This window comes from Nyctibius grandis, chromosome 30 (assembly GCF_013368605.1).
Source record: "Nyctibius grandis isolate bNycGra1 chromosome 30, bNycGra1.pri, whole genome shotgun sequence".
Classification (NCBI taxonomy): domain Eukaryota; kingdom Metazoa; phylum Chordata; class Aves; order Nyctibiiformes; family Nyctibiidae; genus Nyctibius; species Nyctibius grandis.
Genome location: NC_090687.1, coordinates 2,988,472 through 3,002,893, shown reverse-complemented (window position 1 = coordinate 3,002,893; position 14,422 = coordinate 2,988,472). Strand labels below are relative to the sequence as shown.

The 14,422-nt window shown below is 63.7% G+C and overlaps 3 protein-coding genes across 3 annotated transcripts; 1 reads left to right on the top strand and 2 right to left on the bottom strand.

Annotated features, from left to right (window-relative positions):
* Window positions 1-566: 566 nt before the first annotated feature.
* PTX4 (pentraxin 4) lies at window positions 567-2,272 on the bottom strand. Its single transcript, XM_068420318.1, has 2 exons — window positions 2,129-2,272; window positions 567-1,993 (listed from the first exon to the last, which is right to left on the bottom strand). The coding sequence occupies exons 1-2, from the start codon at window positions 2,255-2,257 to the stop codon at window positions 755-757; spliced, it is 1,368 nt and encodes a 455-aa protein (XP_068276419.1). The 5' UTR covers window positions 2,258-2,272; the 3' UTR covers window positions 567-754.
* Window positions 2,273-3,457: 1,185 nt separating this feature from the next.
* On the top strand, window positions 3,458-10,200 carry ECI1 (enoyl-CoA delta isomerase 1). The gene is made up of 7 exons (XM_068420204.1): window positions 3,458-3,536; window positions 4,237-4,365; window positions 5,107-5,234; window positions 5,872-6,018; window positions 6,790-6,911; window positions 7,938-8,116; window positions 9,684-10,200. Exons 1-7 carry the CDS (start codon window positions 3,494-3,496, stop codon window positions 9,848-9,850), a joined length of 915 nt encoding a protein of 304 aa, XP_068276305.1. The 5' UTR covers window positions 3,458-3,493; the 3' UTR covers window positions 9,851-10,200.
* A 251-nt stretch (window positions 10,201-10,451) lies between these two features.
* LOC137674611 (deoxyribonuclease-1-like 2) lies at window positions 10,452-13,676 on the bottom strand. Its single transcript, XM_068420093.1, has 8 exons — window positions 13,530-13,676; window positions 13,101-13,189; window positions 12,017-12,100; window positions 11,799-11,899; window positions 11,612-11,724; window positions 11,208-11,362; window positions 11,008-11,104; window positions 10,452-10,502 (listed from the first exon to the last, which is right to left on the bottom strand). The coding sequence occupies exons 1-8, from the start codon at window positions 13,674-13,676 to the stop codon at window positions 10,452-10,454; spliced, it is 837 nt and encodes a 278-aa protein (XP_068276194.1).
* Window positions 13,677-14,422: the final 746 nt, after the last annotated feature.

Sequence of the window (14,422 nt, the reverse complement as noted above, 5' to 3'; positions counted from 1 at the left end):
GTGACAGCGGTGGCGGCAGCCCGGGAGGCCGCAGGGGCGAGGCCTTGCCCCCCGCCAGCTCCCGCACACCCTCCGTGGCCCGGCAGCGAGGCCCTGCGGGTCTCGGGGCGCAGCCGGAGCCGGCGCTGCTCCTGCTCTGCAGGCAGAGAATTTCACAGAGCAGAGTTCGGGAGCGTTGTGTGCGCTTCGCCCGAGCCCCCCGGGGCGGCACCGCTCGGCCCAGAGCTCGGCACCGACCCAGGGCCCCTCCGGCCCGGGGAGGTGACAGGCACGTGGGGCCGACGGCACCTGCCCCGGCCCCTCTGGCTCACTCCTGGTCACGGGCCTTTCCGTGCTGCAGCTTCCCCCCGCCGCTGACTCAGTGGCAGACGCCGGCGGTGGCAGGGGACGGGCAGCAAGTGCCCGCGCGTGACCCGGCCCGGGGCTCCGGCTGCCGGTGCGGAGCAGCTCCGCTGGCTGTAAGTGGCACCCAGCGCTACGGTGAAGAGCAAGACCAGAAATAAATGAGGTTTCTTCTCCGCCCAGAGCGTTTTAATAGGAACGACAGGGCTGTACATCCGCGGGGGGCAGGAGCTGACAACCACCTGGCTTCGGGACAGGCCCCAGGGCTGGGTCCCACCTCTGCCCCACCCTGGCTGTCAAAACCCCTTTTGCTTTTCCCCACCTCTGGTGGTCCCGGTGCCGGGACGCCCTCTCTGCACCACGAGCCAGCTGTGACCACCAGGAGCCAGCACCATTCCCGCTGCCAGGCTCATCATGGGCATGGCACCCTCCTCACCCCACCCTGCAGCGAGGCATCGGCCAGTGTGAGGAAGGGGCCACGGGGCAGCCCCTGGCCAGTTGCCATGCTGGCCACCTCCCCAGGCAGGAGAGCCCGTCTCCAGAGAGCAAAGCCAGCCAGGTGACCCACAAAAGCTTCTGTGGTGCCGAAGTCCCTGCCAGGGCGGTCCTGCTCCCTGCCCAGCACCAGCGAGCCACCAGCGGGAATTTTATAGCCCCGCCGGAAGCCAGAGCCAGCGGCCAGCAGCCGTCTGTCCACGTAGAAGCGGTACTTGCCCTGGCCGGAGGACCAGGTGAGGCAGAGGTGGTGCCACTTGCCATCCAGGAGCGGCATCACCGGGAGCTCCCGAAACTGCCCATCCCCGATGACGAAGTGTGCGGAGCCGGGGAGGTCCCCACCGCAGCCACGCACCCCCAGCTCGCTGCCACCGTCCTCGGTGGTGTAGGAGAGGAGGGCACCGAGGTGGGGGGCTGGGGTGGCCAGCCAGGCGCAGAGCGACAGCTCCCGCAGCCCCCGGCGCAGCCCCGGCCCCAGGATGGCCACGCGCTCGGCGGAGGTGTTGGGGAAGAGCAGGAAGGCACCGGCATGGCAGGCTGGGGAGGTGGGTGCCGGGGCAGGGGGCCCGTACCTACCCTCTCCTGGCTGCTGGGTGGCCAGTGGCTGCTCCTGGGGGACTGCGGTCATGGTGGGGAGCGCCGGTGCTACGGCTTGGGCTCCCGGTGCCGTGTTGTGAGGAGGCTCCACATGCTCCCTGGGCATTCCATTGGGCCTCGCATCGGCTGGCAGCCGGTGCCCTTCCACCCGCCAGCGTTGCTGCCACCACCTTGCCTTCGGGCGCCGAGGGCTGGGGGTGCTGGGGGCCACCCGGCCCTGCGGCTCCTGCTCCAGCCGGCTGCCCCAGCTCCGGGCAGCGTCCAGCAGGCCGTGTGGCTCAGTGCCAGCCTCCACTGGTGCACCTGGTGGTTGGGTGAGTGGGTGGTGTGGCAGGCTCAGGACACTCACTGTCCCCTCCAGCCACTTCAGCCTGTGGTGCAGCCGCCGGCTGGCAGTGGCCAAGCGGGCCAGTTTGGCACCCAGGGCAGCCCGGACAGCAGCAGCCGCCTCCGCCTGCTCCGCCAGCACCCGGAAGCGTCTGTCGATGTTGTAGGAGATGTTGTAGTTGCTGGCGATGCTCTGGAGATGGCTCAGGGTCACCTCCTGGAGCCGGTGAAACTGCAAGGGAGCAAGGCGAGCTGGGGTGAACCCACATCCCCACGCCAGGCCCCTGTGGCATTGCCAACCCCCAGCCCAGCCCAAAACGCCGAGTGCCCCCCTGGGCTGCGCCCCCTCCCCACCCTGGGCACCCACCTGCTCCTCCAGCCGCCACAGCCTCAGGAGTGGGGGGCCGGGGCGGGCTACGGGCCCTGGTGCCTGGGTCAGGCCGCCCCGCAGGGCAGCAGCGAGGAGCAGGCAGAGGGGCAGCACCGTGCCTGCCATGCTGCTGCCGGACGCTCTCTGCCTGCGCGGCAGGGCCAGCCCTGGCCCCCGCGGTGCCCCTCGGGGGCGGCCTCCACCATGATGAGATCCACAGCCACGCTGGCGAGGCCCAGCAGCCGCAGGCACAGGGGCTCCCAGCCCTACGGCCCTGGGCCAGGCACTCTGTGGGGGTGGCTGGCCCTGGCCCAGGGGCTCCCCGGGGCCCACGGGGCAGGGGCCAGGCAGGAGGAGCTGAGCCACAGGCAGAGGGAGGAGTGGAGGGGGCTGCAGGTGTGTGGCCCTGGTGGGCCCAGGCGTGTGGGGCAGCGCCTGGAGGGCAGCACGGGGCTAAGGCACTGGGTGCAGGGCAGGCAGGGCAGGACGGGGCAGGATGGTGCAGGCAGGGCAGGACGGGGCAGGCAGGGCCGCACGGGCAGCCCGGGGCGCGCAGGCCACCACGAGGCGACAGCACATGTGTCACCGAAATCGGGAATAAAACTCCTTAACACCAATGTAGCATGAAGAAGCAGGCACACCTTTATTGCAGCGCTGGGCGGCACGGGGGTAACCCTCCAAAGCCGTGCGCACCCCCCTCCATAATTCATCTTGTATTTATGTAGTAAAATGTTACATATTCATCATGATTCCAAGGGCGCCTGTACATATTCATAATTTCCCCGAAAAGGCAGTGTTTATTATAATGAGTTCTGAGAAATCATTTCCATGGCCTCCGCCTTTAACTCCTCCCGGTTGCGCACGCGCAGTTTCTTCTGGCGGTCGTGGGCCGGGGTCTCAGGGATGAAGGCCGTATGTCTTCCTCGCTGTGCACTTTTCACCTCTCCTCCTTGGCAGGTGTAGTAGTTCCTTGGCTCTTGGTCAAACCTCCGTACCAGTTCTCGCTGGGTTTTGCACAAACGTGATGTTCTGTACCATGCTAAGGATATGCTCAGGGAGTTAATGTAGCTTAGGCTGATCAGATAAAGAATTTAAAGAATTTCTCAGTCCCCACAGCAGTTTACAGGCAAATCAAATAGCAAGTAAAAGAGAAGGAAAAAAAAATAGAATACAGCATCCCTTCCGCATTATACCTAACCTACTAAACCCGAACTGAATTCCATTTAATTTCGAATATTTGTAACGCGGGCGGGGCCTCAGCGCGGGGCGGGGATACAGCGGGGCGGTGCCCCCGGGGCGAGTCCTGCGGGCGGTGCGGCGCGACGCGGGCCCCGCCCCGTACCCTTGACCCGGCGGCGGAAGATGGCGGCGGTGTGGGCGCTCGCTCGGCGGATCGCCCGGTCAGGTGCGCCCGGCCCCGCCGGTGGGGCGGCCCCGCGGCCCCCCGTGTCCCTCCGCGGGCGGCCAGCGTGTCCCCGTGCCCCCCGCCGCGAGTGGGGGCAGCCCCACGGCCCATCCCGTGTGCCCCCGCCGTGGGTCAGGGTGCCCCATGTCCTCCCTCAATGGGTCAGGGTGTCCCAATGTCCCCCTGCCATGGGTCAGGGTGCCCCATGTCCTCTCTGAGTGGGTCAGGGTGTCCCAATGTCCCCCTGCCATGGGTCAGGGTGCCCCATGTCCTCTCTGAGTGGGTCAGGGTGTCCCAATGTCCCCCTGCCATGGGTCAGGGTGCCCCATGTCCTCTCTGAGTGGGTCAGGGTGTCCCAATGTCCCCCTGCCATGGGTCGGGGTGCCCCATGTCCTCTCTGAGTGGGTCAGGGTGCCCCCGTGTCCCTCTGCCATGGGTCAGGGTGTCCCAATGTCCTCCCTCAGTGGGTCAGGGTGCCCTGTGTCCCCCCACCGTGGGTCAGGGTGCCCCATGCCCTCCCTCAGTGGGTCAGGGTGTCCCCGTGTCCCCCTGCCATGGGTCGAGGTGTCCCATGTCCTCCCTCAGTGGGTCAGGGTGCCCCATGCCCTCACCCTGTCCGTACAGAGCAGTTTCGGGATGCACACCCCACACCCGTGGGGACTGTGCCCTGCATGGCCCTACCTGCCTCTGTCCCCCCCAGGTGTGTTGCCCCTCTGCCGCCGGCCGCCAGCGTGGGGCAGAGCCACCCGGCAGCCCCCCGGCCTCCCGCTCGCCCCGTGTCGTGCCTTCAGCAACAACAAGGTGCTGGTGGAGCTGGACGAGAGCTCAGGTATGGCAGGTGGCACCTCTGCAGTGTCACCTGCGCCCATGGGGTGTTGTGGGATGCAGGCAGGGGGGTCTCTCCCGTGCCTGCCTGATGACACATGTGGCTCTGGGCGTGGAAAGCCACCGAAGCTCCAGATGTTCCAGCTTCAGCTGCTTAGGACCCTTGGAGAGAGGCGTTTGGGGACAGGAGTCTCACCAGTCGTGGGCACTTCAGGTGGCTGGGTGCCACTTGGGTGCCGCAGGCAAACCCTAGCTGTCACTGTAGGCACACCTTGTGCCCCGTCCCCTCTGCAGGGTCCCTGCTTTGGGGACCTGGTAGAGCGTCAGACGCTCCTTCAGGGAGCAGCTGTTGGGGGTGTCTGTGTCCTGGCTGCCGGGAATAGCTGTCACAGGCCATGTCCCCGCAGCGAACAAAGGAGTGCTGCTTCGTGAGGTTTCCCAGGGCCTGCCTTGGGCTGCTGGGCCCCTGGGCGCATCCTCGCGCTGTCCCCAGCCTGGGCACAGCTGCATCACACAGACCAAGCGCTTGTTGAGGACCTTTTGGGGTAGGGTAGTGCCGTTTGGGAGGGGACAAGGGCTCAGAGCCCTTCCCGCGGTGCTGGCCTGGGTGGCAGCGCTGCCAGGCTCAGAAAGGTGTGTGATCCCTGGGCACGGGATGTTTGCTCTGACAGAAGCTGGAGGCCTGACCTTACCCAGTGAGCCGCTGTGGTGGGGGGTTCTGATGTCTCTGTTTACCACGGCACAGGCGTCGCCACGATGAAGTTCAAGAGCCCCCCGGTCAACAGCCTCAGCCTGGATTTCCTCACCGAGTTCTGCATAAGCCTGGAGAAGCTGGAGAACAACCGGGCCTGCCGGGGCGTGATCTTCACATCCGTACGTGCTGTGCGGAGCTGCGGGGCCGTTTGGCGGGCGCGGGTGCCGCTGCCTTGCTCGTGTTTGGTCTCTGGCTCCCTGGTCACTGGCACAGGGGGGCCGGGAAGCAGCTTTGGTTGGCTCTGGAAGGAGGGGAGCAGGTCCTTGGAAGGGCTATGCTCTTCTTCCCTACCCTTTTCTAGCAGAAGAATAACAACTGAGTGTTGTTGTTTGTCATTAAAATCAAAGCTGCATGTCTGCACACCTGACCCATCCCCTGAGACCTCTTGAACTGCCCAGAGGGAGCTGCTAGGGGAGGCCAGTGTTTATTTTCAGACATGATGTGAGTACAAGGTGGTGCCCGGGAATGGCACAGGACAGGTTTTGTGCTGCGTGGCTGATGTACTCACACAGGGACCCCAATAATGAGAAATTGTGCTGCAAGCAAAGAGTCCCAGCCCTGCAGGCCATGGTGATGGGATGATCCAGGCTGTGGGAGCACTGGGGAGATGGTTTCAGAACCCCAAAAGACCCTGGTTTATGTCATATTTAATAATCGCTTTCCCTTTCCTCAGGCTGCCAGGCCGAGTGCGTTAGAGGGCTCAAGGGTCATCCCTGAGCATTGCTCCCAGTGATGTTTGTATTTTCCCCACTCCAGGCCGTCCCCAAAATCTTCTCATCTGGCCTGGACATCACCGAGATGTGTGGGAAGAGCCCGGAGCACTACGCCGAGTTCTGGAGAGCTGTGCAGGAGATGTGGCTCCGTGTGTACAGCTCCAACATGGTGACAGTCGCTGCAGTCAATGTAAGTCCTTTAGATCCACCTCCCCAGTCGCCCCGCGCCGTCTGTCACTTGCTGTGACTTGTTTGCACTGCGTGGGCAGGGACAGCCAAAAAATCAGGCTTGTCAGTGCTGAAACAAGTACAGGGGTGTATTTGTTGGGGTGTCTGGGCAAAATAAGTGCCTGTCGTTTGGCGTTTTGGGGCGTGAGACGGTGTGGAAGTGTGGGGTGCTGCGGGCTCTGTGTAAGCGGCGGGCACTGCGGGGGGATTGCAGCATTGCAGAGCACTCCCGTCCTGCCGGCGGGGGCTGAGGTGCCCTTGGCAGTGTTCTGTGTAGCAAGAGCCCTACCCTGCCCCAAGAACTCGGCTGGGAGTCTGTCCTGGAGGGCCCGGAGGAGGGCTGTAGGCTGGTGGTAAAGCCCTGAGGGGCATCGATGGCAGATGAGAACCGTTTCTGTGGCATTCAGGGTTACCAGCTCAAGCAGGGTTAAAAATTTATGTAGGGTTACATGAAAATGCCGTAGCAAATCTCTGCTGCAGGGTTGGCAACCCAAGTAACATGGATTTCCAGGCTGGAACATGCAAGAAGCAAAGGGCATTGCAAAATTAAAGGGTAAACCCTGGTAAACCTGTCAGAAATGCTTAGGGCTGTTTCAAGTCGGGTAATCAGAGGCTTGGGGGCCATCTGCTCTGTCACCCTGTGTCTTCCCTGCTCTGGAGAAAACAGCAAGGCTGGGGGCACAGGGACCTTTGTAACCGTGACCGAGACTCACTCCTTCCTTCTCTTCGCCAGGGGTCCAGCCCGGCGGGAGGCTGCCTCGTTGCCTTGTCGTGTGACTACAGGATCATGGTGGAGAGCCCCAAATTCAGCATCGGCCTGAACGAAGCCCAGCTGGGCATTGTGGCTCCCTTCTGGTAGGCCAGTGCCTCCCACTTCTAGTGTTATATGTAGGTCTCTCGAAAGAATTCATCTTCAAGGAGTTTATTAATCAGTTTGGCTGCTGAGATATAGCTTTATGTGTCAGCGATCAGGTAGTTGCAGCTGCAGGAGGCAGCACCTCGTTGCTCTGTCCTATCCTGCAGGTATCTGAAGAGCTTTCAGGCTGCAGAATGTCTTCACATCCTTCACCAGTAAGGACCTCAGTTCTGACTTGGCAGTAAACTCCCAAACTAGTGCTGGGAGATCTCCCTGGTCAGGCTCAGTCTGGGAGTGTGCTTTTCTCATGATACAAGCTGTGTACCTGCAAAAATACCTCAGGGGCAGGCGTCAGGAGGATGGGGCCAGACTCTTCTCAGTGGTACCCAGTGACAGGATGAGGGGCAACGGGCACAGACTGAAACATGGGAAGTTCCATCTCAATATGAGGAAAAACTTCTTTACTGTGAGGGTGCCAGAGCCCTGGGACAGGCTGTCCAGGGAGGGTGGGGAGTCTCCTTTTCTGGAGACATTCAAAACTCACCTGGACAGGACCCTGTGCAACATGCTCTAGGGGAACCTGCTTTGGCAGGGGGTTGGGCTGGATGATTTCCAGAGGCCCCTTCCCACCCCAACCAGGCTGGGCTTCTGTGAAAATCCCGTAGCTGTGGAGATCTCTGAAAGCGTAGGGACACTGATGTACTAAGCCACAGGCCCTTAGTTGCCCTAAGAACGTGTAAATGTGCTGTTGGGAAGGAGCTTTCACATCACGGTGGGTGGGCACGGCTGGGAGCTGTGCACGGAGGGTAAACAGCCGCTCTCGGGGAGAGAAGGGGGAACTCTGTTGGGGTGGTACTGAAAATGGCTCTGCTCACCTGACCCTGCACGGTGTGGCTGAGCCCGTAGCTGCTGCTTAGGCACCCATGCCTGGGAAGTGGGACCGAGTGTGCTCTTAGCTTCGATGTCTGGGTGCAGCTCCCGCTGGGTGTTTCCCTGACCATGGCTTTTCCTCCCATCTCTTCTAGGTTTAAGGACACGTTTGTGAACGTTGTGGGACACCGAGTTGCTGAACGCTCCCTCCAGCTGGGCTCCCTCTACCCTGCACCCGAGGCCCACAAGCTTGGCCTCGTGGACGAGCTGGTGCCAGAGGAGAAGCTCCAGGAGAAGGCTGCGGCTGTCATGGCACAGTGGCTGGCCCTTCCCGGTAAGGGTGGCACTACGGCAGAGGAAGAGGGGATCTGATCTGGGTGGGAAGGACAAGCACCGGGGGTGGTACCTGGGAGCTACGTACCAGTTTCCATTTAAAGGGAAGGTGTGGATGGCTGGGAGGTAGGAAAGCTCAGCATAGCAGTCCAGGGTGTCTTGGGCTAGCAGAGATGGGCTTACCAGTGCCCCCCATGTGGGAGGACACCATGCTGGGTGTGCAGAGCACGTGGCTCCAACTCAGCTCACCCTGCCAGCCCTGCCGAGTCAATCTGGGGGTGCCTGAGCTCCAGATACAAACCGAATGTCTGTGTCTGTCACTGGAGGTGTTACCCCAGGAAAGCTGCCATGGAATTGAGGGAACAGGCTGGGCGAGAGTGCCTGGGTGGCTGCCAGTCCGCCTTTGTGGTCTGGATCAACGCTCGGCACTCTGCTGAGCTGGGGGTGGCGATGGGGGTGTGAGGACAGACATCCCGTGCGTGTTCGGGCTGCTCCGTGACTGGCAGCGCCTGGTTCCTGGGCTGGGAGAGGGCTCTGTGCCAGCCAGGGCTAGATCGGAGCTATCCCACCCCATGCCGCCCCCTGAGCGCTTGGGGGAGGTGCAACTACCTGAAGGTATCGCCCTTCAGCTGCTCTTTCTGTAGAAATCTGAATGAAACTGCGCAAAAAAAACGTCCCTTTGTGTCCCAGCCTTGGAAGAGGGTCCCTAAACAGCTCTGTCCCCTGCTGTCCTGGTGTTAGAGTGTCACCTCAGCCCCCAAGAGCGGGGAGCACATCTCAGCTCTGCTCTCCTGCCTCCCAGGAGGCACCATGCAGGTGCCCTAAATCAGAGCCAGGAGGAGTCTGTCCGGGTGAAGGTATGTGTAGCACACGGGTGCTGGAGCGATTCGGGGTTCCCAGGCCATGGGGGGGTTTGTCATCATTTCACCGTCACGGCTGAAGCACACCGAGAGCGCGTATGTAACATCTGTGCGCCAGATGTGCTGCCGCATCGCTGCACGTGGCTCTCTGTGTGTGAGCAGACGTGTGCTCAGGGCCTCGCTCGGCTCCCGCAGCCAGCGCTGCTCCGGCAGCATCCACGTGTCTGCGGAGTGGCACGGGCCGAGCCTGCCATCGGGAGGAGCTCGAGGGGACAGCGCTGCTGCCTTTTGTGTTTGGTGTGAGCAGACTGTCCTGCCAGAGGTCAAAGGGGTTGGGGGAGCTCAGAGCCAGCGCAGTTTCAAACAGCGGAGGATTTTGTTTGGTTAGCGCTGTCTTGAGCCCAGTGGTGTGTATTGGGGTGGGGGCTGAGCTCTGGAGGGCACAAAGAGAAGGAGGTGCACAGCTTCTTGGCATCTGTCCCAGTAGATCAGTCATTTCAGGTACAGATCATAATTTATTGGATGAGAATTTATCCAGTTCAGCTTCCAGCTGGAGGGTTTTTGTGACACCTTTCCCTGCTGGTTTAAAGAGCCCTTTGGTGTGCGGTACCTCCCCGTTCGGAGGCACCTGCACACGGTGGCAGTGGCTGAGAGCTGGCCAGGGGTGAGGACCGTGCACGTTCCCCATCCTCGCTCTCCTCTCCGCAGACCATGCCCGTCAGCTCACCAAGTCCATGATGAGGAAGGCGGTGCTGGACCGCCTGGTAGCTCACCGGGAGGAAGACATTCAGAACTTCATCAGCTTCATCTCAAAAGAGTCCATCCAGAAGTCGCTTCGCATGTACATGGAGATGCTGAAGAAGAAGAAGAGCTGAGAAACCAGCCGCCCAGGGCCCGGTCCCAGGAGCTCGAGTGACCCTCCGAGACGCTGCAGTAGCTGTGGACTTCCACAGTGAAGCCATCTGCAGTGTCAGCAATTGGTGACGTGCTGCCTGTTCCCATGGCCACCCCAACTGCCCCTTCCCCTTAGTCCCCGTAGAGTGCCTGACACCACCGCTGCCTTTTCTAGAGCAGGGAGAGCTGCCTGCTCAGCTCCCCCGAGGAACGGACAGGGAGAGGGTCTTGACACCGCTGTGGCCCGAGCCTGCCGGTCCTTGGATATCCTCCCTCCTGTCCGACAGCTGGTTGTGAAATGAGATTTGTCAATAAAGTCTTTGACGAGGTAGGAGATGGATGCTTCATTCCCCAGCCTGGCTGCGGTCACCGCTTCCAGTGACAGGGCGGCTGGCTGGTGGCCTGTCCCTGGGCTCTGGTTCGTGGTGGGCTGGGGGGTCTGGGCACGGCTGTGACCCTTCTCCAGACCGGGACCCGGAGCAGCCCACGCGCAGGGCTCATGGATGGGGCTGTGGGAGCGCCTTCACGGGGCTCGGTGGTGGGAGCTGGAGCTGGGTGGTGGTCTGCGGCCGCAGGAGGAGCTCAAGCTGTCAGCTTCACCTCCACCGGGTAGTGGTCGCTGACTGCCAGGGCCTGGAGGGGGGCGAGAGGTGGGGAGGCGTGACACAGGGGTTCGGCGAGCCCTGAGCCCCTCGCCGTGCTGGTGGGGCCGGCAGCGCGGCTGTGATTGCCCTGCCAGAACCTTCTGCCTGCTGGAGGGGACGCGATGTCCCCAACCTTGACACTCAACACAAAAGACCCCAGTTTTGGCACCTCTCCCGGAGAGATGCCCAGGCGTGGGCTGGGGTGGGTGCTGGAAGGGAGGCACCCGTCCTCCAGGACCCCCGCGTCTCGCTCGGGAGCCCTGTGCCAGCTGTGGGTGGGATTGCCCCATCCCCAGGAATGGCCACGGAAAACCCCATGTGTCTCGTTGCTTCCCCACGGGGCCAGGCAGCGACCCCAAATCCCTCTGATCATTAAATGCAGCACCTACGTGGCGGCACCAGGCTGCCTCATCCCGAACAGACATCAGCGGCGCTGCCCGGGGCAGCTCAGCGCCGGTGCCTGTGGGAGCCCCGGGTTTGCCGGCCCAGCTCACCTCCTCCTGCTCCAGCTGGAAAGCGCGCTGGAAGTTGTAGACGGCGGCTGAATTTGGCACGATGCTTCTCTTCAGCCGGGCGCCGCACACCACGATCCTGCCGGGTAGAGGGGGGCGGTGGGTCCCGCTCCTGCCCCCGCGCTCGGCAGGGGACGGGCAGGGCCCCGGGGTGGCGGGGAGGGGATGGCAGCAGCACTGACCTGTCGTAGGCGCAGTCCGACGTCCCCACGGTGGTGTCGGTGCCGTCGGGGAGCAGCCACTTGAAGACGTCGCTGGTGCGCAGGCGGATGGACGACCAGTCGCTGGGCTGGACGTAGGCGCAGTCGGCGTTGAAGTCTCCCAGGAACATGATGTTCTGTGGCGGGGACATGGGGGGGCTCGTGGTGGCTGGGGGACAGGGCTGCTCCCAGCACCAGCCCTCCCGACACCAGACCCCACTTCAGGTCAGCCCTGGGTGGCAGGGGACAGGGCAGGACCGAGGTCCCCATCCCACCACCCTTGCACCAGCCACGCTGGCCTCGGAGCAGGGAGCCAGCGTGGGTCAAACGGTCCCTGGGGCTCAGTGCCCACCCTCGGTGCCACCCCCGGTGCTGGTGGCACTCACGTCAGTCCCCCACTTGCTGATGATGGCCAGGTAGACGTCGTAGAGCGCGTCGATCTCGGCGACGGCATCGCGCGGGGCCGAATGCAGTGGCACCAACACAAACTCCTCTGCCTCTGCCAGGGGAGAGGGACATCAGCCCTGTGGCCACCCTGTGCCACCACCCGGGGCCACCCGTCCCACCGCTTACTGATGCCGGGTGCTGAGACCCTCAGGATGAACGGCTCCCGGCTGAAGACGTCCTGGGGGTCCTCGTATTGGTAGGTGTCCACCACGGACACAACGTCTGTCCTGTGGCACCAAAGGGGACAGTGACCCTGGGGCTCAGCATGGCCCCTGTGCCCCCTCTGTGGCATCGGTGGCCCCGCGGTGCCGTGGGACAGGCGGCAGCAGACCCAGCCCTGTTACCTGTAGATGAAGAGGTACATCTCCTTGTAGTTGTCCCGTCCCAGGGGGCCACTGATCTCGTAGCCGTACGGGGACGTGGACACGCTGCGGAGATGCAAAGGCAGGACGGTGACATGGCTGGCACTGTCCTGGGGTGTCCCTGGCACGGCCAGGGGCTGGGCAGCCGTGGGGTTGGCACCGGCCAGTCCTGCCCTGCTGTCCCCATGGGCCACCGTGCCCCAGCCATAGGGTGACATGAGTGTAGTGGCTCCAAGCCACCCTGCTGTCCCCACCACCCCGGGGTGGCTCCTCGGGCACGGCCGGCTGCGGGCAGGACGCGGGGCGGCTCCTGCCACCCCTTTCTCTGCAGCGACGCTCCCCACCTTCATTTGCAGCAAAGCTAAATTAGGTTAATGAGCACCCTGGGGCCCTGCGGAGCCTGGCGTCACCCTCCCTGCCCCGACTGCTCTGTGGCCGTGCTGGAGGGGACACCGAAGGGGCGAGGACACAGGCTGGGTGTACCCGCTCAGGAGCACTCGCCGCCTTTCAACAAGGCAGCGGCGGCGTCCGCCTGACCCCAGCCCGGCCCTGGCACGTGCCCTCACCTGAAACGGGGCCAGCACCCCACGGGGTGCTTTTAGCCCACCCCAGCAGCCCCTTTTCCTCCTGGGGCGGCTGAGCCACTCGCTTCAGAGCATCATCTGTCCATGCTGGGGTCCCCGTGCCGTGCCCAGGGTCTCGGGGTGCAGGGGGCTGCCTGTCCCTGCCCCTTCGCCCCCCCCCTACCACTGCCCTGCCCTGTTGGAGTTTGGAGACGGAGCCCACCAGAGCCGTAGTTCCTTTCCATCCCGCGTGCTCTGGTGGGCTTGCAGCTCTCGGAGGGGTTTTGTGCCGATTGCATCCCCTGCCCCTCCCCGGGTCACTCCTGGTGGCTCTTTGGGCAGCTGCTCAAAGCTTCAGCCCCGGCACATTTATCCCTAAAACAAACACTCTGCTGATGGACTTCTTTGGGTTTTTTCGCCTTTTATTGCTCAGGCAGCTCAGCTTCCCCTGCCCCATGCTGGCAGCTGAGCCCGGGCGCGCTCGGCCCCGGCCCCGCTCGTACCTGTTGAGCTGCTCCATGAGCCGGGTGACGGCGCTGAGGTCGGCGTCACGCACCTCCTGCACCAGCACCACGGCGTAGCGGCGCAGGATCTGCGGGGCCGAGAGCGACGGCGATGGCGAGACGGAGCCTGGTGCTGGCTCGGGGCCACCCTCTCCTCTCCCATCCATCTCCCAGAGAGCACCCAGGCACGGCACTGGGTGTGGCACCACGGGGACCCGTGTGTCCCTTGGCGCTGGGGCAGACGTCCCCACAGAGGGACTGCAGGCTGTGCCTGACACCCCGCCTTGGTCCCCACCAAGCCTTCAACCATCCAGGACATCGCCGAAGCAGGATGCCATCCCGTCCACCGCCGCATCCCCACGTGTCCCTGGCACAGGAGCCACGTTTGGGGTCCACCCCAGCACACAGCCCGTCCCCAGCTGCACTCACACTGACGATGATGCTCGCCACTCCCTCGTTGGACATCTTGGTGTCACCAAACGCCTGGATGTTGAAGGCACCGACACGCAGCGTGGCGGTGGCTGGGCACAGGAGAGTGGTGCTCAGCAGGGACAGTGCCAGCGCCACGGTCCCCATCCTGCCGGGAGGGATGCTGAGCCGCAGGGATGCAGCAATGGGAGTCGAGCTTTGAAAACTGCTTTGGATTTGGGGACAGAGCAACAACAACCCATGTGTGTCCTTCCCCAGCCCTGGCGCGCAGCAGCATGCCAAGGTGGGCGCTGCCCGGAGCAGCCCGCAGAGCCGGCACAGGCTGGCTGCCACCTCGCCAGTCCCAGGGGAGGCTGAACCCTGTCCCGCCGCGGTGAGTCTGCCCAGCAGCGCCTCTGCCAGCCCCCGGCATCGCCCAGCTCCGCTCCCCACTGGGATGTCTCCATCGCCCGCCAGCCCCAGCCGCCGCTGCCAGCACCCTGAGTTGCTCCATGACTCCTGATCCCGGCTTACCCCAGCTCACCCCAGCTCATCCCAGTCCCTCCCGGTTTGTGGCTGAAGGTGCCGAGCCCGGATCCGTCCTTACCGTGCTGAGTGTGCAGCACCTGCTCCCTCCCGGCAGCAGGACGGGTGGCTTTATTCCCAGCGGAGGTGCCGGCAAAGCAGGATGAGTCGGACACCCCGGGGGGGTTTTGGCACGGCTTTGGGCTCCTTCTTACATTGGGAAACCAAAATCCCACGGGGCGGCAGGGTGGGGCCGGGACAGCCGCCCCTGTGCCGACGCGGCGAAGGGCGGCCGGGAAGGCGCGGCAGGACCGGGGCATCGGGCAGGGCTGGGTGGGCGCGCGGGGCTCGGGGTGCTGCGGCCGGGGTGGCCCCCCGGGTCGCAGAGC